Source organism: Prionailurus viverrinus, chromosome B2 (assembly GCF_022837055.1).
Source record: "Prionailurus viverrinus isolate Anna chromosome B2, UM_Priviv_1.0, whole genome shotgun sequence".
In the NCBI taxonomy this organism is placed as follows: domain Eukaryota; kingdom Metazoa; phylum Chordata; class Mammalia; order Carnivora; family Felidae; genus Prionailurus; species Prionailurus viverrinus.
In genome coordinates this window covers 135,824,958-135,852,711 of record NC_062565.1, presented here as the reverse complement: position 1 = coordinate 135,852,711, position 27,754 = coordinate 135,824,958, and the positions used below count along the sequence as shown (strand labels likewise).

The 27,754-nt window shown below is 49.8% G+C and overlaps 2 protein-coding genes across 3 annotated transcripts in view; one reads left to right on the top strand and one right to left on the bottom strand.

Annotated features, from left to right (window-relative positions):
- The window catches only part of PPP1R14C (protein phosphatase 1 regulatory inhibitor subunit 14C), an 88,755-nt gene that overhangs the window by 29,951 nt on the left and 31,050 nt on the right, over positions 1-27,754 (bottom strand). The gene's annotated exons all lie outside the window — the stretch shown is intronic.
- LOC125165576 (voltage-dependent anion-selective channel protein 3-like) lies at positions 25,275-26,158 on the top strand. Its single transcript, XM_047858611.1, is given in 2 exon segments — positions 25,275-25,959; positions 25,962-26,158. Coding segments are annotated over 2 exon segments (882 nt in total).

The window sequence follows — 27,754 nt, the reverse complement described above, 5'->3', positions numbered from 1 at the left end:
TCTGAAGATTTCTGACGCATGGTACTTGGGTCAGGACCACCCCAGCTCCAATTATCGGCTCAGGAGGGGATGGGAGATCCAACTGAGACTGATGGGGACACTGGGAAAAGATCCTCTTTCCACAAGAAGCAACCCTGTTCACTCCTTCTAAACTGCGAGTGGAAACTCAGCCAGAAATTATTGGCAGCCATCACTGAACCAAGAAGGGAGTGAGCCTGACTCACGGTGGGCAGAGTAAGGGGAAATAAGAAAAACCAGGGTTCTGGACAAGTCACTGAGTCACTGAGTCAAACCACCTCTGAAGCCCCCCCCCCCCCACCTTTGAGTAAATGCCTATTCCTGTTTCAGCCAATGTGAGTCAAGTTCAATATCCCTGCAACCAAAGACATCCAATCCAGAAGAGAGGGCAGAAAGTCCAGCTGGAATGTGGTGAAAGAGGTCACCAATTTGGATTCCATACTTCTACAGCAAAGTAGATCTTTGCTACCTCGCCCTTCTGTTATCTCACCTTCCCCATTCTGAGAACATTGACATAAAATTGTATTTAGGAAAGTGCTGCGATTTTGTATTTCACCTTCCCATTATGAGTCACCTCCTCTCCGGTGCCTCTCCGCCATAGTGATGGCCAAGGAGGGTCTGCAGAAGCGAGAAGCAGAGCTGTGTGGGGGACACCTGGGCTTAGCCACTCTGTGGGTTGCATCACCTGGTCTTCAGGGGCAAGGCTGACTTCCTATTTCCTCTCTACTAAAACGCATTTACTAATAGTGCTTTCAAAAAGAATCCTTTTTTTTTTTCTTTCTATTCCAACACAAAAGAGGATCCAAGCTTTTGGAGGAAACTGAGGAGTATTATATAGTGCTGTGAAATAATAAGAAATGTATATATTGGTCTCTACCCCTGGCTCCTGGCCCAGAGCTCCTAAAGCACATGTGAATGGGGGTGCCAGGAGAATCTTTTGTTCTAACAGTTAGTCTTTGACCCCCCCCATTCCTGACACAGAATTTTCTGGCTGGTAGGTTCATCTTTAGTTCTAACGAGGTAACTCTTGTGGGCTCTTGGATGGAGGCTGGTCACAAGGAAGACCAAACCATGAGAAGATTGGAACTTTCCACCATTCCCGTTACCCGTCCTTCTGGAAGGGGAGAGGAGCTGGAAATGGATGTGGGTACGGATGTGGCCTCCAACCAGGCTGAGGATGCCGGGAGGATCCCGAAGCTGTACTTGTAGTCAGGACTCTGGGAAAGACCACACGGGATGTGCATGCCGCCTCCCTCCCTCCGCGAGTACCAGCCTCCCTGGCCACCACCACTTCCCCTCCACCATGCTGGCACTCTGTCACTCTATGCTGCCTGTGCCCCACTTCCTATTTTTGCGTATATGTGAAATCCAGGCTGAAAGGAGTCATTTAGGAGGCCACAGATAGATGATGGAACAGATCTCAAGGGTCTACCAGACTTTCCAGTGAAAGGACGGATGGGGACTGAAACGCCAACAACGGAACTCACTATATTATAAAACAGTCAGCAGCTCACAAACACAGACCACAGCTGGGGAGCCACAGTGTGGTCAGAGCCCGTGGGGCTCCTCCCAACCCTGGCCAATGAACACCAAAGTGATGGCCACGGTCCCCTGGAGAAGATCTCAGCACACACTGGGTTGTGTTCCGGAAAATGTGGCTAAAGATTAATTCAATTACATCCTCAGCGCTGGGTGGCTTTCAACACCACCATATAAGGGCAAAGTACCCACAGCCAGCTTCGGCTGACTCCCCTCAAGCAAAGCCAAGCAAAAAAAGATAAACCCACAAGTTTCTATCTAACGATCTACCCAGAATTGCCCTAAGTTTCTCCACTCCTCCCCCAAAACGGTCCTTTGGGTTTGGCATTTATATTTGGTGTGGACACACAGCATGTATCTGGTGTGGACGCAGAGTATGTATTTTAAGTCATGGTTCGATGTAGTCAAGCACAGGAAACAGATATAGAACCTGCTCAAGGAGTCACAGCCAAGGGAAACCCAGCGTCTGCTATGCTATTTTTTGTAAGTTTTTTTTTTAATGTTTATTTATTTTTGAGAGAGACAGAGACAGAGAGCGAGTGGAGGAGGGCAGAGAGAGAGGGAGACACTGAATCCTAAGCAGGCTCTGAGCTATCAGACGGAGCCTGACGCGGGGCTCGAACTCACGAGCCACGTGATCATGACCTGAGCCAAAGTCAGCCACTTCACCGACTGAGCCGCCAGGGTGCCCCTCAGTGTCTGCTGTTCTTAGTGGAAATGATGCTCTCCTCAGAACAGTACAGCAGTGGGTTTCCCTGCAAACATTATTCAGCTCTGATGCCCTGCCGGGTTTGGTCGAACGGGCTTTTACTTGTGTAGCAACAACAGAGTCCCGCCCCTACGGGACGCATCTGCAATAAGGCATCCTCTCATTAGGATTGCACACCGCTCTCCCCCAGGCACTGCATTTGACCCATTTTCTCCAACCCTGGAGATCTGGCCTGTCCAGTATGGTGGCCGCATGTGGTTATTTTAATTTAAATTCACTAAAATGAAATACAGTTAAAACTCCAGTTCCTCGGTCGCATTAGCCACAACCCAGTGCCCGACGGCCACATGTGGCAAGCGGTGAGTGGCTCCCGAGATGCAGAACTTTGCGGTCCATTGGACAGGACTGTCCTAGAACTTACCCACCAACCCCCCACCCCCCACCCCCGGCCCAGACATCCGGAAGCAAATCCTCCTTCCCTCTCAAAGGAACTTGACAGGAGTAAAGAAAACGTCCTCAAGGATAGAAATATGCGGTATTTCAAATTTTCAATGAGGAGTACAGGAATATTCTTGAATACTGATTGAAGTTCTCTTTAGCTCTACTTGATGTATTGAGCAGCATCACGGAATAGATAACTTTAGGGACAGATTACCTCATTCGCAAGGAAGTAACCACAGCCTCAGCTGACTCTCCTACCAGAGTTTAGTTGTGTTTGCAGATCTCCCCGCATTAAAAATCAGTCCCCAAACAGTGGTTATGGTGACAAAGAGTGAACCAATCTCTTCAAGGTCCCTGGGCTGAGTCATCAGCTAACATATCCCTCATTTAGTCAGAGGCCTTCCTGTTACCCACAGACCACGCCCCTGGATCACTTCTGTGCATCTTTCTGGTCTGAGAATCCACGACATGCGAGGCATCGCGCCTCGGGCGCTGTCACACGCACCCAGGAGGGACTGTCAGCCTAAGCTCAAAGCAAAACAACAGGCAATGGCACGAAAAGAGAAAGGCAACCCCCGTGTGCTTTAGTAATTAAGGGGAGGGAACACTCCCAGCCTGGGCTGCCTGGGAGGGTTTCGCCAAATAGCAGGATTTGGACAGGTTTGGAGGGGGACGAACAACAGCCACAACTGGAGAAAACATGCAAAGAACATTCCATTCCCGCCTAGCGTGACCTGCCTTTTAGGAACACGTGCCTAGTGCTGCCACATTTTCTAACTTTTCAGGAAAAGCTGAAAATCCAGATTTTTAATATAAAGATGTCACGGCATTTTCAAGGTTGGTTAACAATTCCTTAAAACACTGAAACGGACAAACAAAATTCCTCACCCTGGAGGCTGCAGTTTTTCCTCGGCCTGCAGAGACGAGTCCCGGAGGGCTCCCGGGCAAGGGTGGGAAATGCCAGAAGGGGAGCCAGCCTGGCTGTAGGGCCCTGGGGAGGGTGGAAGGGAGGAGACGAGGAGGCCGGTGAGAAGCACGAGCTCATCCCAGTGTGAGTAACAGGGCTTGAGTGCCAGTGTGGCGAGAATGGAAAGATCATAAACCGTGACTAACAGGGAGGGAAAACAGATGGAATCTGGAAACGAACTGGGTGGATGAGGGAGAAGGAAAAGGTAAGAGACCATCCAGGTTTTGAGCCAGCCGGGTTCTGGAGAAAGATGCAATCGGAAGGAGCACATCCGGGGCCTCGACCGCATTGCGCCAACAAGCAGATCGGAGGTAAGCCGTCCCCAGGACCCTGTCCCCCGCCAGCTTGTGAGCAGACGCGGGACCCCCACGCCACCACCACAAAGGGACGCACTGCTGTGCTGAGCGGAGGAGGCACAGCCCGGCGCGGGCAGAATCTGCAGCGGGTGGCAGCAGCAGTGGCCGCGCGCTCCCGACGGGCCCCGGCACGAGGACGCACTCATGCAACCCACGCAGCTTCCCGACGCACCGCCGGCCTGAGGTGAACACACACCCTCTCCTGCATACACGCACACACTCCTACATGTGCGCACCCTCTCACGCACACACCTCTCATGTGCGCACACACTCAGGTATGCTCACTCCTTCACACGTGCACACATTCTCGTGCACACACACACACTCTCACATGCTCACAGGCTCTCTCACACACACCCCCACACACACTCATGCGCTCACTCTTACACATGCATACACTGTCATATGCACACACTTGCACACGCTCTCACATGTGCATTCTCACATGCATACATTCCCACACATATACACTCACACACACTTATGCACAACTCTCACCTGCACACATTCCCACATGCATACACACACATGCACACACTTTCATGTGCACACCCACGTGCACACTCACACACACCCATATATGCACTCATGTGCACGTGCACACTCACGCATACACTCATGCACACACACACTCACATATGCACACACTCACATGCTCACATGCTCTCATACGCACCCATATGCACACACGCACACCCACACACATACACTTATGCACTCACTCTTACATATGCATATGCACACACTTACATAGGCACTGTCAAATGCACACTTGCACACACTCTCACATGTGCATACGTTGTCACATGCATACATTCCCACACATATACACTCACACACACTTATGCACAACTCTCACCTGTACACATTCCCACATGCATACACACACATGCACACACTTTCATTTGCACACCCACGTGCACTCACACACACACCCATATATGCACTCATGTGCACGTGCACACTCACGCATACACTCACGCACACACACACTCACATATGCACACACATAGGCACTGTCAAATGCACACTTGCACACACTCTCACATGTGCATACGTTGTCACATGCATACAGTCACACATATACGCTCACACATTTATGCACAACTGTCACATTCCCACATGTATACACACGCATGCACATACACTTCCACGTGCACACATTAGCACACACTCTCACATGTGCGTGTACACACCCATACATGCATACACACTCTCACATGTGCACAGTCACAGGTGCATACACACTGACAAGCACACACAGTCACAGGCACTCACACACTCACATGCATACACTGTCACAGGCACACACTCTCGCGTGCACACACACTCACGCACACACTCTCCCACGTGCACACACATACTCTGGTATGCGCACACACACTCACACACTCTCGCATGTGTGCACACACACACTCACATACCACACGCACACACTTCTAACGGGCCAGGAAATTGACACCCCGAACCCTGTCAAGAGCCGTGTCACAAACATTTGTATTCTTAAAAAAATACAAATGCTCACTTCCCTCCACAGCAGTGAAGGGGGCAGGGAAGCTCAGGCTAAAACAGCTTGAACATGGATTCTGATTGTCAAGCTCTGTGACACACGGCCAGACGGCTCCCTGAGAGTGCCAGAGGCTCACGGTCCTCAGCGGTCTCCACCTCCAGTAGGGATGTGCCGTCCCATGGGATTAGAGCCTGGGACACGCGGGGCGGCAGGGGTGAGGCTGGGAATGGCCGGCACTTCTGAGCGCACACCCCTGCTGCAAGCGCACAGGGAAACTGGCTTAGGAAAAAGCTGAAAAGAACAGAGGCCCGCTGAATCTGAGGGATTCTGTGAGTTCCCCATGAAGATAGTTACATTTCATGCTGTCATTTTAACGACAGTCCCCAAAAGTCCCCGTATTTCTTCTAAGAATTGTCCGGATGACCATGCTTTAACCAACCCCACTCTGTGTTTACACACTGGCATCGAGCAGAATTACGTTCATTGTCGTGGGCTAGTGAGAAAAAGGCCAAAGATTTAATAACTGTTCGATTTATACCTCAGTGACTTATGAACGCCAGGTGAAGCCAGAAGGCATCTGCCACAGGACGCTGAGGGGCAGGGCTGTGCCTCCTTCCCAACAGCAGAAGGAATGACATTAGCTTTCACGCTAAATTCATGTTCTATGCCTTATGGATGATTTGCAATTTTGATTTGATATTATAATTGGAAGAACCATAAGTATAAAGAGTTATACTTGGTTTTACGTCGTACATTTTTAAATATTATAATATTAAAATGTTTGAATTGGCCCTGGAAAATGCAAGAAGTTTTTTTCTACCTAAAAAGAAGCCTAGCCTACCCTACAGCGCATCGTTGTGGAATTTCAAGACATCGGGGATGGAGAGGAGATCCTGGAAGCTTTCAGAAGGAGACACAGGTCACACACAGGCAGACAGAGAGTCAGCAGCATCAGGCAAGGGGGCAGTAACTTTAAAATCCTCAGGAAAAACAATTTCCAAACTGGATGCCAGCTAAGGGGGCGCCTGGGTGGCTCAGTCCGTTAAGCGTCTGACTCTTGATCTCAGCTCAGGTGTTGCTCTCAGGGTCGTGAGTTCAAGCCCCACGTTGGGCTCTGTACTGGGCTCAGAGCCTTCTTTTAAAAAAAACGGGGGAGGGGCACCTGGGTGGCTCAGTCGGTTAAGCGTCCGACTTCAGCTCAGGTCAGGATCTCACGGTCTGCGAGTTCGAGCCCCGCGTCAGGCTCTGGGCTGATGGCTCAGAGCCTGGAGCCTGCTTCCGATTCTGTGTCTCCCTCTCTCTCTGCCCCTCCCCCGTTCATGCTCTGTCTCTCTCTGTCTCAAAAATAAATAAACGTTAAAAAATAAAAATAAAAAAAATGGGGGAAAAAAAGCAACCTGCCAACTAAGAGTCAGAGAAACACCACGGACATTTCAAGACTCGTCAGGTCTTATGTCTTCACGATCTGCCTCCCATTTGGGGAAGCAGTGCTCCAGCAAAACAAAGAAACTAGGAAAGTCATCTGCAGTTGTCGATTGTGCAGACCAGAGGGCACACACGAGAATCAAGACCGAGGAGGGTACCCGGGAGGCCAAGAGGTGAAGAACAAAGCAAATGGAGACTCAAAGGCTGGGAAGCTGAGCAGAAGGAATGGAGAAGAGCCTAATGTTTAAAACAGGCATGGGGTCCGGCATACCCCTGCCTGGGCGGCTGGACATCCAGAGGGGCTGGAATAGTATGGAACCAAAATGGCGGAAGTAAGTGTAGGTCAACCGGGCTCCAACACCCTTAGTGAAGGGTATGATCCCATATCACTAGTATTTCCCTAATACCCACTTATTTTGAAATTTAAATAAGCTTCCACGGTAGAAGCTTGCTCAGAGCCAAATGGCACTATCTCCCCAAAATCTTCCTTTAAAAAAAAATGCAATAGCCTAAACCAAACTTTGTCCTGTAGCTAAGGGAAGGGATATTTTAGATAATACCCACAGAGGATGCTATTTTTGGCCACCCAGAAGAGCAAGTCCGTACCTCCCTTTATCCCACACATCTCACAGCTAAAGTTCATTTCTGAAGCACTCAGAGCACAGACGCCAGCTGCGGGAGAGAAGGGGGAAAACCACAGGCCATCCACTGTTACCACCCACATCCACCTAGCACCCCACCCAGAGCGCCACCCCTTTCCTCTGGGTCAAGAAAACACGATGTAATATGAGTGAGCAGTAAGGACATGATTTAACACACACCACGAAATATGTTTCGGGTTTTTGATAGTTCCCTTGCTTTATTTGGTACTTTTGACTATCGTCATTGAGCAAATTTCTTGTGACAGAGCCTCATGTCACAGCAGCCCAGGGGAGAGCTACTGCCCTAACAATCAACGATATACTGCATTGAATAGCAAGGCATAGAGAGAAAGAGTCACATTACTGGTCTCATGAGATTATTCTAGAACTCCGTGCCGCATCTATTCGCCGAATACCTGCTACCTGCCAAGCACTTTCTGGATGTCAGAGAGAAAGAACTGACAAAAATACCTGTCCTTGTGGACATCAAACCCTGATTTTGGAAGACAGACCATAAACACAGATGTACAATATACAGCATAGCAAACGGTGATAAATACTTAGGAGGCAAAAAGAAGAAAATAAGCAGAGGGGAGGGACAGGGAATAGGAAGGCTAGCGTGTTATGTGGGGTGAGAGAAAAACCCGAATGAAGACTTGAAGAAAGTGAGGACAGCCATGTCGATGTCCGGAGGAAGTCATCAGGGGAAGAAGCAAGGGCCCAGGCGCATCTGAGAACCTGCTAGGAGCCTGGACTCCTGTAAGGGGCCCCTGTCAAGACTCCGGCTTGTCCCCTGAGCGAGAGAAGAGCCACAGAGAGTTTGAGCCGAGTGATGGCGTGATCTGATCTACCTTTTAAAAAGGATCAGGGGCGCCTGGGTGGCTCGGTCGGTTGAGCGTCCGACTTCGGCTCGGGTCAGGATCTTGTGGTCAGCGGGTTCGAGCCCTGCATCGGGCTCTGTGCTGAAGGCTCGGAGCCTGGAGCCTGCTTCGGATTCTGCGTCTCCCTCTCTCTCTGCCCCTCCCCCGTTCATGCTCTCTTTCTCTCTCTCTCTTTCAAAAATAAACATTAAAAAAATTAGAAAAAAACAAACAAAAAAAAAGGATCACCCTGGGCTGTGGGAGGTGAGGGCGTGAAGAGTCCACGTAGGCGGCGACAGAGATCACCTGGTCCGAGACAACGCTGCCTTAGACCAGGCAGCCGTAGCACCATAGACATTCTCTTCTTATTTGGGTCACCGCGAACCTAGATCTCAAAGAGCAAACGGACACGTTCATGCAGCTACGGCGGCTGCTGAGGCTGGCTGAGCTGGGGCCTCCCGCAAGGTGCAGGCGTCCAGTGCGACACCTATTATACAGGAACAGCAGGTGGGTAGGGTGGTGGGCGGGGGCCACTGGGGCGCAGACTCGGCTGCTGAGGACCAGCATCTGGGTGAGGGGCTGCCTGGGCTGAGAAGTCGGGGGAGGCCACTGAGATGCTAGGGGCAGGAGCTGTGTGGGAAAGCATCAGGACAACACAGAGCCAAGCCAGGGAGGTGCTGTCCCAAATCTGAACCCCGCCTCCCAGCCCACCCCCCCATGTAAATTGTTCCTCGTCCGCCACCCCCAAATCTCTGCCCTTCCCAAAACCTGACATGTGGCAATTCGTTTTCAAATGGACATCTCTGGAGAGACAGTCATAGGTCTCCAGACACGTTTATTTATTTATTTAAAAAAAAGGGGGGGGGGGCTCAACGTCAGGGAAGAAAAATGTTACATATCCCACCCTTGGTCTCAATGGCTCATGAAGCCACGTCTTTCTGTGATGAAAGGACCCCGGGGAGTTTAGGTGAACAGAGCAGAGAATGGGAATCCAGTGATGCAAATCTCCATCTTCCCTGCTTCTCAGCCCAAATGAGCCCCTTTGGTGCATGGAGGTTGGCAAGAGACAGACTCCGGTTCCGTAGATTTCCTTCCACTTAAAACCTCTGTGAGCTGTCACCCTCCGAACCCTTACTTCCTATGCCTGTAAAATGGGTCCAAATAGAAAAAAGCCAGCACGCTGGTGCCTGGGCTGGGCATGTCACACAAAACTCAGGGATCAGTAACATGACCTCAGACATGGCTAAGGTTTTTGAGCATGGTTGATCAGGTGATCCCTCTTTTTTTTTTTTTTTAATTTTTTTCAACGTTTATTTATTTTTGGGACAGAGAGAGACAGAGCATGAATGGGGGAGGGGCAGAGAGAGAGGGAGACACAGAATCGGAAACAGGCTCCAGGCTCCGAGCCATCAGCCCAGAGCCCGACGCGGGGCTCGAACTCCCGGACCGCGAGATCGTGACCTGGCTGAAGTCGGACGCTTAACCGACTGCGCCACCCAGGCGCCCCAGGTGATCCCTCTTTTAAAAAACTGAATGTAAATGTCTCTTCCAGGGAATCGTTCACTCCTTATGCCTAAAAATCGCATGCGAAGACCTAACGCACCACCAGCTTGTTCAAAACCACAAGGATTAAACGGGGAGAGAGAAAAAAAAAAATAAAAGAAACGTAAGCAAAAATCTCCAGAGGCAGAGCTTTCTGGAAACAATAACACTTTGCTCTGCATTTCTGCGTACGAACACTAAACGTGCACAGCTGGTCATGAACAATGCCAAAGTGACAAGAAAATCAGAAGCTGTTATCCTAACAAGGTATTTGAAAATAAGTGAGAGCTGGGGCAGATCGTAAGATGGCAAGCAGCTTCTCGGCTTCGTCATAACTGACGCCTTAAAGGTTCTGGATTCAGTGGACAGACGGCCGCCGTCCTCCCGCTCCCTGTGCTGACTCACAGCAGTGTGATCCCTCTAGACCTCCAGCTCCCCCACAGCAGCACCCACAGCACAGGGAACACCACTTGTAAGCTCCCCGGGCAGTACTGGGGGAGCTGGTGGACACACACGTTCAGAGGTACATTAAAACAAAAGGTAGGAGGGAAGGAGGGATCAGGCAGGTCAAGGACGTGCACGAGGCGGCCCAGCAATGAGCTCAAATTGCTGCTGGGCTGCAGGCAGCCAATGAGGACACTGAGAGAGACTAAAAGGGTGTTCCAAGAGAGGGCTGGTGTCCCCCAAAGAGAGCAAGAGGCAATGGCCGTGCAGCCTCTCTCTAAGAGGTCACCCTCGGCTATCTCCCGCTTCCCATCTATTTAGTAATATGGCGTAGACTGTCTTTGATGGAAGATGATCCCCAGCTACCTTTTTAGGAAAACTGCTCAGGGGCCGAGCAGAACTCTTTCGGCTGGAAACACTCGGACCCGGGGTGCCACAAAGGGCAAGTGCCTGTGACAGCTCAGCTCTCACAAGGCAGCTCTCTCATACCACACGACTCACGACCGAATCGTGCCAATGGGAATCTGGGTGAGCATGGTGTAGGGTTTCCAGAGCGCGGAATACCGCATCTGGACGTGTTCCCATCGCCTATCTTGGGCAGGCTCCTAAATCTGCTATGGCCACACGTGGTCAGGGCCGACAGGTGCACCGAAGAGTAAGACTGAGAAGACGAGGAGCGGGCCGTTTGGAAGAGATGCCAGGCACCGAAAAGACGTTGGAATTGCCATCCGGAGGCCTCCGGGTGCAGACAGACCGAGACTGTTGTTGCAATGAGCTCTCAAGACTCAAAACGCCATGGGGGAACCTTGTACACATTTTGCTAAGTGAAAGAATCCCAATCTGAAGAGGCCTATATACGGCATGGTTCCAACCACAGGACATCTTGGAAAAGGCAAAACCATGGAGTCAGTGGAAAGATCAGTGGTTTCCAGGGGCGGGGGGAGGGGAGGGATGAAAAGGCGGAGCTCAGGGCATTTATGGGCCGTGAAACCGTATGACATTGTAATGGCAGACACGTGCCCCGGAACGTACAACACGAAGAGTGAACCCTAATGGAAACTATGGAGCTCACCTATCAAAAACGTGTCAGTGCCGGCTCATCAGTCATAATAAACACACCGGACTAATACTAGATTTAACAACAGGGGAGGCAGCGGGAGGGGGGGGGGAGGGGAAGCCGAGGGGGTGTATGGGGGTACTTGCCATTCAGGTACCTTCTGGGGAACAGGTGAGAGCTCAGGGCCACCCACCGAGACATTCTGCCTGAGGAGGAGAAGGTGCCAGAAGTTCCTTTCATTACTCCCCTCACACAGTAGGGAGGGGATGGGAGAGGGGAACTCTTGGTCCAAGGGCCACGCTGGGGTCAGAGGGCAGGGCCCAGGGCACATGGGCCCGAGTGACTTGGGTCAGATTCCAGTCTTAGTTAACAACAGTTGCCACAAGCATTTACGTGTAAGGGGTGCTGCTCTGCATAGGTGGTGTGACCATTCTAGAACGCCTGGCCCCGGACCCTTCTTCTCCCTCTGCCCCCCTCATCCAATCCATCACCAAGTCTATCAGTTCTCTGGCTTAAATGCCTCCTGAATCTGCACTTTTACGTCCTCCACCACCCTCCAGTCTGCACTAGGTCACCTTTTGCCTCAATTATTACAGGTTTCTTCCAAGCATTGCCACACACTCATTCTTATCCCTCAGTCCCGTCTCTACTCTGTAGCAGCTTTAAGAACACAAAGGTGTCACTGCCCTGCTGAGGACCTTTCCGTGGCTTCGCATCCCTCTTAAAACCAACGTTCCCTGACCACCCCCAGCCCCGATCCATCAACATGCTCCCCACGTAGGCCTCCACGGGGCCTTTGCACGTGCACGTACGCAGGGTGGTCTTCCCATGATCTGAAGTCAGCAATCACTTCCTGAGGGAAAACTTCGTGCCCCCACCCGTGCCAAGGTCAACCTCCCAACCCCTGAAACTGCACTCCTAATACCATGCACTTCTTGGGTGCGTGTACCACACGGGCACCGTCTTACACTTGTCGGTCTCCCTCCCTAAACCGGAAGTCCATTGCGTCGTGCCTTTCACAGTGCCCAGCACACAGTAAACCCTTAATCATCGTTTTTTTGGAATTCAAAAAGGAGCAATTCACAGAGGTAGGTATTATCATCACCGCCACTTCACAGAAGTGTTTGATTGAGCACCCGGACTGGGGGCTGAGGGCTTAGTTTCGAACTCAGACCACCTGACCCCAATACCTACGGCTTTATGCCAACGTGTGTTCCATGCCTTCCTTCCAGGAGGCAGCGGTGCTGAGCGAGACGTCTGTCCCTGCTGACTGCAGTGACTTTGGGAGCAGCCAGAGGACTCGGACCCTTTGAGTAGTGCTGGACCTCAGCCAGAGAGCCTTCCGCCACGGCTCCACGGCCGGGGTTCAGGCACCACAACATATCAGAAGTGGCCAAGGGGCGCCCGGGTGGCTCAGTCGGTGGAGCGTCGGCCTCTTGGTTTCGGCGCACGTCATGATTTAAGATCCTCTCTCACTTACCCTCAGCCCCCCTCCCCACTTGCATGCGCTTGCTCGCTCGCTCTCTCTCTCAAATAAGAAATGAAAAATCAAAGAGTAGCCAAGGCACCCACCAATCTCGAAGCCAGGAGATGAGTCCAACTTTCCATCGAACACACCCTCTGTGGAATACCCATGAATGGACTCAGGGTTTTAGGGCAAGTTTGGGAAATGACTAACCATTTCCAGAGAACATGCTAAACCCCTAGCTGGAGGCCTGAGCTGCAGAGATGGTTGGTTCAGATACCGCGAGTCTCTGGGCGTCTCACAGACGAGCCCATGGCCACACCTGAGGATGTGATTCAAAGGGACAGGCAGCCAGGGTCTGGGCAGGAGACCACTGTCTGTACTCGTCTACACACTACCTGCCAGTCGGCAGGGGAAAGGGAGCGCTCCCCGGACCGGGAACAGGAATGGGGCAGATCTACCCTCGGGTGCCAAGGATAAACCTGGGTCTTGGATAGGGAAGGATTCAAAATTACAGGGGAGGGAAAAAAGGCCAATTGTTCCGCAGAAGCCAGTAATCAGGAGCCTGACGCCTTGAGAAGCGGGTGTGATACAGCGCCAGCCTCCTGGGGCTCAAGCAGGGTTTACTTAAGAGCCGATACCTTGGAGACTTAACTGATCTTTAAATGTATGTCTAGTAATTTTTTGGTTGCTGTTCTCCTATGGAAGTGCTCCGTTTTTCAAATGTCAAACGGTTTCAACCATGCCACTGAATATTTAGAGTGTACTCAAGGAGAATGGTAAGTGTACCCACGGGACTCGACGGGGAGGTACAAAAGAAGTCAAAGATGTGGAAAATTCCGGGTGTGTGATCAAAGCAGCAGGAATGAGCCAGAGTTCCTTCTTTGACTGTTGACTCCCCACTTGGAGGGCCTGTTTCCAGAGCTCTCCGCAGCTGGCAGCACGAAGTGCTGTTTCTCAAGTCGTGACTCACAGAATGCCTGCCCAGCGGCCCCCTGTGAAAGTGCAGATCCCTGGGCACTGCCCCCCCCAACCATCGGACCCCGACACGTGAGGAGGGGCTCAGAGTCTCCATAGGTAACAGGCACCACAGAGGATTCACAAACCAATTAGAGTTTGCAAACCACGGCTCCCGTTTCGAATGTCTTTGCAGAAAGGGGAGACCTGCCATGACAGACGGTGACAACAAAAAGGAAGAACCACTCCTCACGCCTGGTCACCGATTCCCACACCCCTCGTAGAACCTTCATTCTATGGTCACGGGCTAGGTGCTGAGGACTCCGCCGTCAACCAGATCCGAGACCCCCACCCGCAGTGGGGGAACATGACAAAGGTAAATGGTGGCCACCCAAAGGAACACTGTGGGACACGGCTCGCCGTGGAAGCAGAGCTCAGCCACACGAGCGAGAGCTGGCTGCTCTATCCTGACTCAATCGAGGGCCACGCGAGGACCAGTCCCGGCCCAAGGCCATCGTCGCTGGGCCCCTGCTCATCTCTGCTCCTCCTAGACCCTCTGTGAACAGACAGCACTGCTGGGCTCACCTGAGGGCTCCTCAGCTCCTGCTGGGGCCTCCATTTTCAAGACGAATGGAAAAAAAAAAAAATGTCCACAGCGTTTGTAATCGTACAGGTCTTAAAACCCAGGATGAGGCAAGACCAGCGGGAATGCCAAGGAAATACAAAGTTCTGGCAGGGGAACTGAGCCGTTCACCGCCTCTCACCAAGGAGCAGCCCTTCTCTCCCTGCGGAGGGAGGTTTTCTGCCGTGGTGTCGCCAGAGCAGGGCACACAGAACCCTAAAGCCAGTCCTCCTCCTCACAGACAGCGGCACAGGGGACGGTTGTCATAACCAGATTGTCTCCACGACGGAGAGCTGTGCTTTGGCCGCCTGGGTACCCACGGCCACACATCCCTGAACAGTCTGGTAGCAGTGGGCAGCCTGCCAACCAAGAAAACAACCCTTGAACTTTGGGGCTGCCCACAACCATCTCCCCAGTCTCACAGATCCCAGGCAAGCAGTAAACATTCAATGCAACTCAAACACGCAGTGCCTTCCACACGCAAGCCAAAGGCCCTCTGGAGCCACCAATCCACGGGCACGTCTTCTGGGAGTGAGGCCCACGGCATCACTTCCTAGACAAACACCAGGAACTGGAAGGTCAGTCTTCACTGGAACTGGATCCGAGGCAGGTCGCGCTTGAACTCAACAGGGCACATCCGAGCCTCTTACACTGGGCTCTTCTTCTTCCTCCCCAAGAACATGCTCCCCCGTCCCCCACCTCTCTGAGGCCCGGGGAAAGCAAGTGCAGGAGGTAATCCTTGCCAACGTGGCCACGGTCCTTCCTGGACTGAGATTTGAGCCCCCCGCCCCTACCACTAAGTTTATGTGTCTGGGAAGTAAAAGGGTAAAGCGAGTCACAGAAGCTCAGGCCTCCATCCGTGGTGGGTGGGCAGTTCTGTTTATGGGGAGGGGGTGGGGAGGGAAAGAGACGGCAACCAGACCTTCCTCAAACCGAGAAAACTCTCACCTTCCAGAATGCTGTGGACCCTCATCATGAAGAGTTTCACCTTCGACTCCAGGCGAGTAGCCCACAGTCCGATTCCAGGCATTCTGAAAACCCCAGTTCTGTTATTCTGACTCCGTCACAAAATCGCTTCAACTAGGAAGACAGCAAGGACCCAGCTACATCTGTCCCTTTTGCTGCTGGAATCGACACCCGTCTTAGATCACGAGTCACGGCAGAGGCACAGAAAGAAAGGGATGCCAGGCCCCATCTGTAATTTCCACAAACGAATGGATGGAACTACGGGTACATTTTTCGAAGGAAAAAAAAAAAATGGTCGCAAATAACAAGGGTGCAAATCCCTGATGTCTTTTTAGTCCCGGAAAGAGGTGTTGCACGGTCAAATCTTTCCCAAAATCTTTATTTAGTTTCTTCTGGGCAGGGAATAATCTGGATCCAGGATGACTTACTCAAAACAGCCTTGCAAGTTAAAAAAACAAAAACCAAAATAAGTCCTTGGAACAGAAATTAGATTCAAGAATCTGATGCCCCGCTACTCTGTTAACCACGGACACAAATGAGAGAGGACGCAGAATGCCTCACACCTAGTGGGCACTCCATAATTGTCTGCTGAGTGACCGACTAAATGATTTATTTTGAGTCCCCACGGCTCTTTGCGCTAGCTAGAGCTAATTCAGTTGTTATAAAGGCAAGCAGGGTTGAAGATTTATGATTGCCCAATTACCCCGATTCACCATAAATCCTTACCAGCCTCTAGGCTGTTCCAAGCTGCTCAGCACGCGTAATGACAGCATATTGCGACGATTCCCTCTTGAAGGCCTTGGCGGTACTCTTATTTAGAAAGCGGAGGTCTACCAGAACTATAGTTCTCGGTCTCTATAGCCCAGAATAGGAGGATCCCATTTCTCCACTCACGGAGCCAGGTTCTGCAGCCCAGACAGGGACCAAGCTGAAGCACCTCACGTCTCCTGTACTCCGTAATCAGCGCGTGTCAGGAGATGAGGAGATGAGGTGAAGGTCATTCGGGCTGACCACTGCCCATGACCAGATGCTGCATTAGTACCTGGATGTCCTGTCCTCTGGCCTCGCACAACCCTGCAGTCACTGGCACATTAAGTGTCATCATGATCGCTAGCACATTAAAGCCCATCAAGATGTGTATCTGTTGGCCTTGGCTAGCGCACAAAGAGCTCCTTGAGGGCGGGGACGGTGTTTTGTTTATTTTTGTAACCTCCATACACAGCGGGCTATCCAGACCACAGACATGCACAGTGAATTTTTATTAAGTGAATAAACCGAAGCTCTCACCAAAACAAAATGCGTAGGCCTGCCGCCACCATTAGGCACCTTTTTCTAGAATACTGAGGTTAAGAACAAGAGGGACTCCTACAATTGCATGAATCCTTAATTTCCTCTTGAAATTGACCCAGAATTGGAGACAAGATGGTTGTGCAGGGCTATCTGTAAGAAGGGCTATAAACAGCAACTGTTCGAGGTGTGGAAGCAAAGAAAACGCACACGGAAAGCAGACGTAAATTCCTCTTATAACTCTTGCCGTCATCGATCAAGAGACAGTGAGACAGAATCTCTTGGATCAATTATTATATTTATGAACTGGCTCAATCTCACCTTTAAATTGCTTGTCAATAATCGTATTCAACGTGCGTGATTACTTAAACAAGCACACTTGCCCCTTTATGCAGTGAGATGCCGGGGAACAGCAAATTTCTACCACCGAGCAATTTGTTTATTTTATTTTTTTTTACTAAAGTGTGGTCGACATACAATATTATATTGTTTCTGGTGTACAACACAGTGACTCCACATTTATATACGTTACACAGTGATCACCATGGTAAGTGCAGCTATCATTTGGCACCAAAGTTGTTACTTATGACTAACTATATTCCTATACATTGTATCCCTACACCTTATGTATTTATTTTATAACGGGAAGTCTGCACCTTCTATTCCCCTTCTTTTTGCCCATCTCCCCCTCACCTCACCCTCCACCGAGCTCTGGCAACCACTGGATTGTTCTCTGTATCTATGAGTCCGTTTTGTTTTTCATTATTGTTCATTTGTTTTGTTTTTGGTATCGTTCTTTCTCTGGCTTAATTCACTTAGCACGATACCCTCTGGGTCGATGGCAAATGGCAAGATTTCATTCTGGTTCGTGGCTGGGTAATATTCCGTTATAGATATAGACACAGATATTGATATAGATATATAGATACAGATTTATAAATACACACACACACATACATACGTACCACATCGTCTTTATCCATTGATCTGTCAATGGGCACTTAGGTTGCTTCCATATATTGGCTACTGTAAATAATGCTACAATAAACACAGCAGTCTGAGGGCTAATCCCTGAGCCCTCCAATGGGTAGAAATAAGATGTGGGAGAGCCAGCAAAGGGAATGGGAAGAGTTTGGTGCCTGGGAAGCCAGGAGAACATGACTTAAGGAGGAGGGAACGATCAACTGCGTTGAACCCTAGAAGTGGGACAACAACTGAGACTGGGCCACTGGATTGAGCAACACGGGAGTCACGGTTACCTAACAAAGCATCTTTGGAGCAGTGCCGGGGCGGAAACCCAGAGTCCGTTCAAGACACAAAGGGAGACTGGGGCTGGATTTGGTGTTCAGGAATGCGGCCGTCCCACCCACCACCTGCAGTTTCAAATACCTGGGTTCCACCGCAGTCTGGAAGCAGATGAGCCTCTGAGCCAGCAGCAGCAGGTCAACAGCAACCTAACACCATTTCACAACGCTTACATCGTTCCCTTTGTTTCATCTCGTCACACGGGCGTGTTATCATCTCACCCCGTCGCCAGAAGAAGGGAGAGCGCAGTACAATAACATACCGTGAGAGAAAGCGACCACCTTCACAGACTTTTTATTCCAGCGTGTTGTTACAATTGTCCCATTTCATCGTGAGTTGTTGTGGTTGACCCGTTACTATGTCTAATTTGTAAATTAAACTGTATCACAGGCATGTGTGTATAGGAAAAAAAGTAGTACCTACAGGGTTTGGAAGGACACACAACTCCAGGCATCCACTAGACGTGTCGGGATGTATCCCCTGCAGAAGGGGGGTAGGCACCGTAGAGGAAACGTTTTCAAGGAGTTTTGAAGAAAGGGAAAGGGCTGTAACAAGAGGGGGAAGAGGGTCAAGAAAGGATTTCAGATTGTTTTTAAGGATGAAGAAATAATAGCACATTTATACTCTGATGGGGATGTATAATGCAGGAAAGTGAGGAGGAATCACCAGAATGATATCCCTGAGTAGGCAAGAGGGTAGAGTCCACTGCATCAGGGACGGTCCCTCTCTTGGGCCGCAGCCAGCTTGTCTGTCGCACTAGATGAGCGATGTGTGTGGGCACAGGTGCTGCTGGGGCAGGGGGGTGGGGGTGCGGGGCACTGGGAGCCCATGGAAGTTCCCTCCAATTGTCTCCATTTTCTCGGTGGGAAACCAGAAAGCAAGGTCATCAGCTGAGGTGAGGCCAGCGGAGAAGGTGTGGAGGAATGTATTTGCCATCTAGGAGAATGGCAGAGCGGACAGACGGGACAATCGTCGTGCACGTGCTGGGCCTGCCTGTCGCTGGTCGTCGTGAGTTTACAGCGCGTCCAGGCAGAGTGGTAAGAACGGACGAGCGAATGAATAAATCTCTCAGAGAGAGCAACAGACCAGAAGCCACACAAAAGAAAGTTCGGCTAGCCGTCTCTTTTCCTCCACAGCAAACGACAGCAATGCTGGAGACGTGTAGCTGGACACCGAAAGCAGGCTCCTTTCCGCTGGGCCCCAGGTACCACCTTGCCCGTGGTTATCGCCCCACTAAATAGTTGCTCTCAAGGGAATATTCAAATCCAACATCGTTCTTGCCTTTGAGCAATAAGAGTATGTCAAGAACACAGACATTAAGCCAAGCAGCCCAGAGTTTTGGCCCCAGCTCTGCCAATCACTAGCTGTGTGAGCTCAACCTCCCTGTACCTCGATTTCCTCATCCATAAAATGGGAATAAATAATAATAGGACTTTGCTCACTGGGCTGTCCTAAGGATTCAATAGCATGTCCTTTGCCTAACACAGTATCTGCCTTATGGTCAGCGCTTCACCAACAAGAGCTACTGTAAGTTTGAGGAAGTCAACAACAGACCCAGGCCAGCGAAAAGATTAGTCATGATCCAAATTCCTTATCATACCTGAGTGATGCCTTTGTTTTCAGAGCTTAAAATGTAAGTGTTATTGTGCAGTTGTTAACGGTTACTGGCCTCTGTCCAGAAGATTGCTTCTGTAACCACCTGATCTACACCCTCTAAGAATCAGTAAATCAGTTCCAGAGCAGGGACTATTATGTCCATTGATTAATAATAAAAAGACGAAGTCTTGAACCATGGATCTCCTATGAAAGAGTGACTTCAAGCCAATGTGTTTATTTTCTTTAAGACACCTGTCTAAAACACAAATTATCACAAAGTACAGTCCTAGGTCTGGGCAAGAAGTACAAATTCGAGTAAGACATTCCTCTTTTCTTCAAGATAATAGTAGTTAATATTTATTAGTACCACGGTACCAGGCACGATGCCAATAACTTTTATAACCAAGAATTTAATAGGGACGCCTGGGTGGTTCAGTTGATTAACCAACTCTTGACTTCAGCTCAGGTCATGATCTAACAGTTTGTGAGATCAGGCCCTGCATCGGGTGCAAAGCCTGCTTGGGATTCTCCCTCTCTCTCTCTCTCTCTCTCTCTCTCTCTCTCTCTGCCCCTCCCCTGCTTGTGCACTCTTTCTCTCTCTCAAAAATAAATAAATAAACTTAAAAAGAGTTTCATTACTTCTCATCTCAACCCTTGTAGCAGGTGCCATTATTACAACTGAGGAAATGAAGACTTCAAGAGGTCATAGGCCTTGTCCTGGGTCAGGCAGCTTGACCTGACAGTGGTTTGAACCAAAACCGTCTTTCTTCCCTCTTGAACCCGCAAGTGAAATGGACAACCAAGGTCTGGCTAAGAGCCTGGAAGGCCTTGCTGAACAGTGACCCTCTTGGCCTTCTGCTTCCTGCAGCTTTTTCCTGCAGGTGCTCCGTGTGGAGGAGAGTCAGGGATTACAACGCAGACCAGATCTATCTGTGTGATTCAATTCAGTGAACTGGGATGAGGTGAGGTGGCAGCCGTTAGATTCAGTATAGCACCAGCCACAATTAAGATTTCAAGCTGTGGCTGTTGATGTTAAGGTGTCCGTGGCTTTCAAACTCTATCCGGAGGCGTGCTGGAAAATAAAACCTTCCATATTGGTCTGAAGGAAGGTTTTATAGGTTCCAAATGAGAGCGGCCTAGAATGTGGAGTCAGAAAACGTCCCCACGGAAAGGGAAGCTAAAACAATCAATATCGACACGATGAGCTCAGCCATCGCCAGAAATCCCTCCAACATAAAAGATGTTTTGATAATACGTTGCAGATGAGACTTGGGCAAGGATCCTCCACAAGGAGACTAGAACTGTTGCCAAATTCAATCAGGGACACCCAGGTGTCTTCCTTATCCAATCAAGAGACCAGGGTCCTCCTCAAATTCAATAACAGTGACCGTGAAAAATAGCATGAGGATGTCAATTAAGTCATCAAAGAACACTGCAAATCTTCTCTATTGCATTAGGACCACTATCTGAGTGGGCACTGTGTCAACGGAAAGAAATCCAGGGGGGTGGGGGGTGAACACAGAACATTTTAAATGCGCCACTCTTCACCAGGCCCTTTTGAGGAGAAGGGACTGCACGGACCCTCGAGGACTGATTTCGGTTACATCCAGAAAAACTAACTCCAAGGAATAGGGATTTAGCAAGGAAATAAAGGGTAACCGAAACGTCGCGGAAGAAGGTAGCTCCTTTTGTTCTGTTCACCGCCCATCAGGCTTCTGATCTCCGTTCTTGGTTCCCAGGTGCACCGCCTACCAGGACAGCAGGCCCTGAGCAAGTGTGCCTTCCTGTGAGACGTCGCACCCATCCACGGGCAATCCCGTCAATCCTACCTCCAAAGGGCGCTATATCTGCCCACTCCACCCCCATCCCCACCCCCACCACCTTGGCCCAGGCCATGTGGCTCCCTCCCGCCATGTCACTCTCTCTTGACCTTTAACACTGCCGGCGTGGCCCACACAGCAGCCACACGGGTCTTCTCAAAATCCCAATCTGCCTTGAATCGTTTAGGAACAAAACTCATAGTTTCAGAAATGGTATAAACATTTGTCTGACCATCTGATTAAGCTCTCACCGAAAGAAGAAAGATTCAAAAAAACCAGATCATCTCACCATAAAACCGACAAAACCAGAAGTAGATTCATCTGTTCGAAATCAGAAACCCTTAGTGCTTTAAATCCACACACACAAAGTTAAATGTTGACCGGACAACAAATTGTAGCAATCACCTCAGGAAATAAATAAATCCTGACAATAAATAGATCTCTCTCTCCGCTGTGACTGGATCTACGATAGAGTATAATATTCTACTTCAGGTTTTCCACATTGCTGAATTTTCTGTGTAGGTAAAAAAAAATACTGGAAATGATCAGATTTAAACGTGGTTATTCAGTATGAAATAGGACTTGCGGTTTAAAACAGAAACACTACAGAGAGTAATTAGTTGTGGCAATGTAAATCATACCAAAAAGTAAGGCATGTAGAAAAGAACGAACAAATTGAGCATAAGTTAAATTTAAAAATCCAAGGCATTTTGTTCTGAGGCATCTTTGAGCTCGCCGAGCAGACCCTAGAAGCAAAACTCCCCTCCTGGGATGGAAAAATTTATGGGCAAGAAGTTGCGGTCACAATTAAATGGTGGCGGACAAGGCCAAGGGGGATTTGGTCCCTTTATGAGTCTTTTGATGGATGAACGCGTGGGGACGGCAACCAGTAGGCAACAGAACAATGTGGGAAGGGTGATAAAGAGAGGAAAGAGCACCGCCATGACAGAAGCGTTGGCTAGAGCAGAGACAATGGCTGCGTTCACCAGAGAGAGTGCTCCCTTCCACAGCACCTGTTTATTATCCTATAAAAATCAGGTTGTGCGCATTTTCCTATTGAACTTCTTTGTGAAATAAACTTTTATAACAGTAAAAAAAAAATAAAATAAAATTCAAACCTGACCACCGCAATTCCTCTGCTTCAATGGCTTCCAACTAATCTCAAAATTCTGACTCCCCGACTTGGCCCACTAAGTGCTCACCGTAGGACCCCTCCGTGGCTCCAGCCCCTGCGGCCATAGGGCCTGTAACCATCTCCTGGACCACATCCTCCTCTTTACCTCAGGCTAGCTGATTTCTCAGCCTTCCAGAATCTTCTGGGGGAGCCCCCCACCCAAACCTGCTATCTCCTCCCCTCATTCTCAGGCACAACACTCCCCTTTACTTCTCCTCTCAAGCTGCCATCCTTTTGTTTATGAGTGACTCTGCCATATAACCAGGGAACCCCAGCTCCTAGCTCAGTGCTGAGCCCAGAGGGGCTAGTCCCCAGAGGCTTATTTTTTTTTTTAATTTTTTTTTTCAACGTTTATTTATTTTTGGGACGGAGAGAGACAGAGCATGAACGGGGGAGGGGCAGAGAGAGAGGGAGACACAGAATCGGAAACAGGCTCCAGGCTCCGAGCCATCAGCCCAGAGCCTGATGCGGGGCTCGAACTCACAGACCGCGAGATCGTGACCTGGCTGAAGTCGGACGCTTAACCGACTGCGCCACCCAGGCGCCCCCCCAGAGGCTTATTTAGGCTTCCCACAAAGATTATCAAAACAGGAGCTTATCCGCACAATGACAGTCCACATATGAGCCAAGATTAAAGGCCCCATAAACCCTGAACACATGAAGGGTCTCAATAGAACAACTGATTAACTGAGGGGCTTTTCGTGTAAATCACTTCCCCTTGGAAACCCAGCTCTAGATTATCTGGGACATTTTCTCTTCAGACAGATGGTTATTTCCTTCAAAGTGGATGAGGAAATTGTTCCTGTGAGCTTTGGAAGACCGTCATGAAGGAAAACTCCAGTTGTTAAGCTCCCTGGGATTAATGCCTTTTGTCCCTAACTAAATAAAATAATTATATTAACCGAGGATGGAGGGCGGCATGGAACAACCCTTTCAGAGAGTGACAGTAACAATCAGGCAGCACTCCCTTTATCTGCAAAATCTCACAAGTGTTCTCGTGGTTCCTTCCAGGTCCCAGGTAGGTCTGTGCTGTGCTGCTCCCTCAAAAGCAAGACGTGGAGTGAGGCTTGCTGCGGCAGTGGGCTAGGAGGCGGATGTGAGGTGTGCCCTTTCCGGTGGAAGCTTTAGGAGCCCACGGGTGCCTCCCAGGGCCCTCGCCCTGCCCTGTTGGTTATAGAAGCATGTTTCTAGGCAGAGCCTCATGGGTCTGGGTCCCTGAGTGACAGTAAAGAGCAGAACCCCCCATCAGTCAACACTGGATACATAGCATTAGTGGGAAATAAGACATTATTTTTAGCCACTGAAATTTTTGATCGCTCCTGACCGCGACGTAATCCAGCCATTCTGGACTGACACCGTGAGCTGACCTGTCACTGGCAGCTGGAATTGTAAATGGTCGTTAGGCTCCTATCACAGACAGGAGGCCACAGGCCCTCAGACGGTGGAGGCTGGAGCCCCACACCCCTGAGGAGGTGAGGCCAGACTCTCAGCATCTTCCAACCAACAGTTACTCATGGATATGCATTATTTGTCAGACACTGAGCTAAGTGCTAGGGATACGGCGGACTGTTGCTAGAAAATTCCTATGGACGCCGTGAGGAGGGGCCCCCTGGCAAGCTGAACAAAGTCAGGAAAGCAGCGAGGTAGCCGGCAAGGAGGAGAGTAAAGGAGAGATGGCCTGGGCCTCAGGAGGAGCAGCTCTGCATGTGGACAGGACAGTACGGGTGACTCAGCGATCAGACCGACTCCTACAGGCACTCTCCCAAGTGCTTCCCGTGTGGTCACACCCTGTGTCCTCACAGCGCCCTAAAAGACAGGCCACACCATTGCTGTCATTTCATAAGCAAGGAAAGTGGCAGGAAATAGGAAGGAAGGAAGGAAGGAAGGAAGGAAGGAAGGAAGGAAGGAAGGAAGGAAAAGAAAGAAAGAAAGAAAGAAAGAAAGAAAGAAAGAAAGAAAGAAAGAAAGAAAAAGAAAGGAAGGAAGGAAGGAAGGAAGGAAGGAAAAGAAAGAAAGAAAGAAAGAAAGAAAGAAAGAAAGAAAAAGAAAGGAAGGAAGGAAGGAAGGAAGGAAGGAAGGAAGGAAGGAAAAGAAAGAAAGAAAGAAAGAAAGAAAGAAAGAAAGAAAGAAAGAAAGAAAGAAAAAGAAAGGAAGGAAGGAAGGAAGGAAGGAAGGAAAAGAAAGAAAGAAAGAAAGAAAAGGAAAGAAAAGAAGGAAGGAAGGAAAAAAAGAGAGAGAGAGAGAGAGAAAGGGGAAAGAAGTTAACTAGCACCCCAGCTAAACTGAGAGGCAGGAAAGTTAAGAACACATACATTAGAGGGGTGCCTGGGTGTCTGTCGGTTAAGCATCCGACTTTGGCTCACGTCATGATTTCATGGCTCCTGAAACCATGGTTCGAGCCCTTCGTCGGGCTCTGTGCTGACAGCTCAGAACCTAGAGTCTGCTTCGGATTCTGTGTCTCCCTCTGTCTCTGCCCCTCCCCACTCATGCTCTTTCTTTCTCTCTCTCTCTCCAAAATAAATAAACATGAAAACAACTTTTTAAAAAAAGAACACATACGTTAGAAATTAGCAATGGTAGAGTGTTGCCTTGGCGGAGTGGAGACCAGCCCTCTGGTTGGAGGTATATGTAACACACTGACTTACTGTGACCTAGGGAAGGCTGCCAAAGATGACTTCAACAAAGGCTATGGATTTGGCTTGGTCAAAGTAGGTCTGAGAACTAAGTCTTGTAGGGGAGTGGAATTTTCTACTTCTGGTCATGCTTACACTGACACAGAGCAAACGTCAGGCAACCTAGAGACCACGTATAAGGTCTGTAGCTACGGACTTGCCTTCACCCAGAAATGGAACATAGACGATACTCTTGGAACAGAAATCGCTTCACAGAATAAGTTGGCTGAAGGGTCGAAACGTACTCTCGATACCGTATTTGCACCGAACCCAGGAAAGAAGAGTGGGAAATTGAAGGCCTCCTACAAATGGGATTGTTTCAGTCTCGGCAGTAATGTTGATGCAGATTTTTCCGGACCGACCATCTTTGGCTTTGGAGGTTGGCTTGCTGGCTCTCAGACGAGTTTTGACACAGCCAGATCCAAACTGCCACAGAATGGTGTCGCCCTGGGTTACACAGCTGCCGACTTCCAGCTGCACATGCATGTGAGTGATGGCGCTGAATTTGGAGGGTCTGTCTACCAGGAGGTTAATGGGAAGATTGGAACATCAATCAACGTTGCTTGGATGGCTGGCAGTAACAATACCCGGACTGTAGAACTTCTCTATCTGCTACAGGAAATAAGACGAGCCCGACCGGACTGGGTTATACTCAGACCCTTGGACCAGGAGTCAAACTGACCCTACCAGCTTTCACGGACAGAAAGAACGTCAATACAGGAGGCCACGAGGTTGGGCTGGGACTTGAACGAGAAGCCTATTGTGGTTTTGAGGAAAGCATCTGATTTGTCCTTGGAGGTGAAGAGAACCCACTATGTTTTGGCCTTAAAATTCTTCCGTGAAATTTCAAAAGTGTGAACTTCTCATTCTTCCAAAGAATTGCAATCCTCCCCACACTGAAGTGTAAAGATCGCAAGTGCGTTGTAAGGAAGGAACTTGAAGGCGTGCCCGAAGGTTGTCACACTTGCGCCGCGTTGCAGGTGATTTCCACTGTGTTATTTTATTTTACTTATTTTATTTTTATTTCTATTTGAATTTTTTTTAATGTTTATTTATTTTTGAGAGACAGAGAGAGACAGAGCACGAGCTGGGGAGGGGCAGAGAGCGAGGGAGACACAGAATCCGAAGCAGGCTCCAGGCTCCGAGCTGTCAGCCCAGAGCGTGACCTGGGGCTCGAACTCAACGAACCGCGAGATCATGACCTGAGCCAAAGCCGGACGTTTAATGAACTGAGCCACCCAGGTGCCTCTCCTCAGTGTTATTTTAAATGTGCTCATCAGGGAAACTGTGGTGACTGTTACAAAGGAAATGACCTGAGCCTCCAGCTTGTACATCACAGCCTACCTGCCCCACACCACTCTTTCATGACCTTTGGATATACTGGTCTCTGTGCTGTGGGAGAATCTTTGGTTTTCCGTCAGAGCAAAATAAAATAAACCCATCGTATTTGGAACATAATCCATCATCTGACTTCCTAGGGATGGTTTTCTTTCTTTTTTTTAGCATTTTTTTGTATTTTAGAAAGAGAGAGTGCAAGAAGGGGAGAGGGGCAGAAGGAGAAAGAGAGAGAGGGAGAAAGAGAAGAGAATCTTAAGCAGGCTCCATGCACAACATGAAGCCCGACACGGGGCTCGATCCCACGACCCTAGGATCATGACCTGAGCTGAAATCAAGAGTCGGACACTCAACTGACTGAGCCACCCAGGCGTCCCTGGGAATCTGGAATTAAAAAGGGGGAAGGAAGGCCTGCAGCAAAATGTGACGGCCGACACCCAGCCACGGGTGGTACCATCAGCTAACGGAAGTTGCCGGGTGCCCAGCCAAGGGATCAAAGGTATGAAAGGGGAATCAGCCGTTCCCACCTCTGGTAGATGAGTCAAGACCGTCACTCCTTGACCACGGGTCTCTCTGCTGGCCCATGTGTGCCCAGCTTCGGTTTGCTCATAGACATAAATTCATTCCTCCGTTAACTCCTTCACAAATCCTCTGGGGCACCTGCCATGTGCACCTGTGTGCTCTGAGATACAATAATGAATAAACTGGTGTCGTGACTGCCCCAAAGGAGCCTTTCTTTCCAGTGGAGAAAAGAGACCCAACCTGGGGGTGAGAGCCCCCGGGGCAAAACAGGGTCCCTCATACACATCTTTGGCAGAAAGAAGCCCGACGCTTGTCCCCAAAACGCAAGCTATGGCGAATCACACCCTGTGGTCATAAAGGGAATGAGGTGGGGGAGGAGTCAAAGGGGCAGGCATCCATGTTCACCAGAGGGTGACCGGACCTGCCCGTGACCCAGAGAAGGAGCCAGAGAGTGAGACGGCTCCTCCCTACTCCACAGAAGAGCCACCTCAACCCAAGATCGTAACAGTCCAAATGCTGGGCAT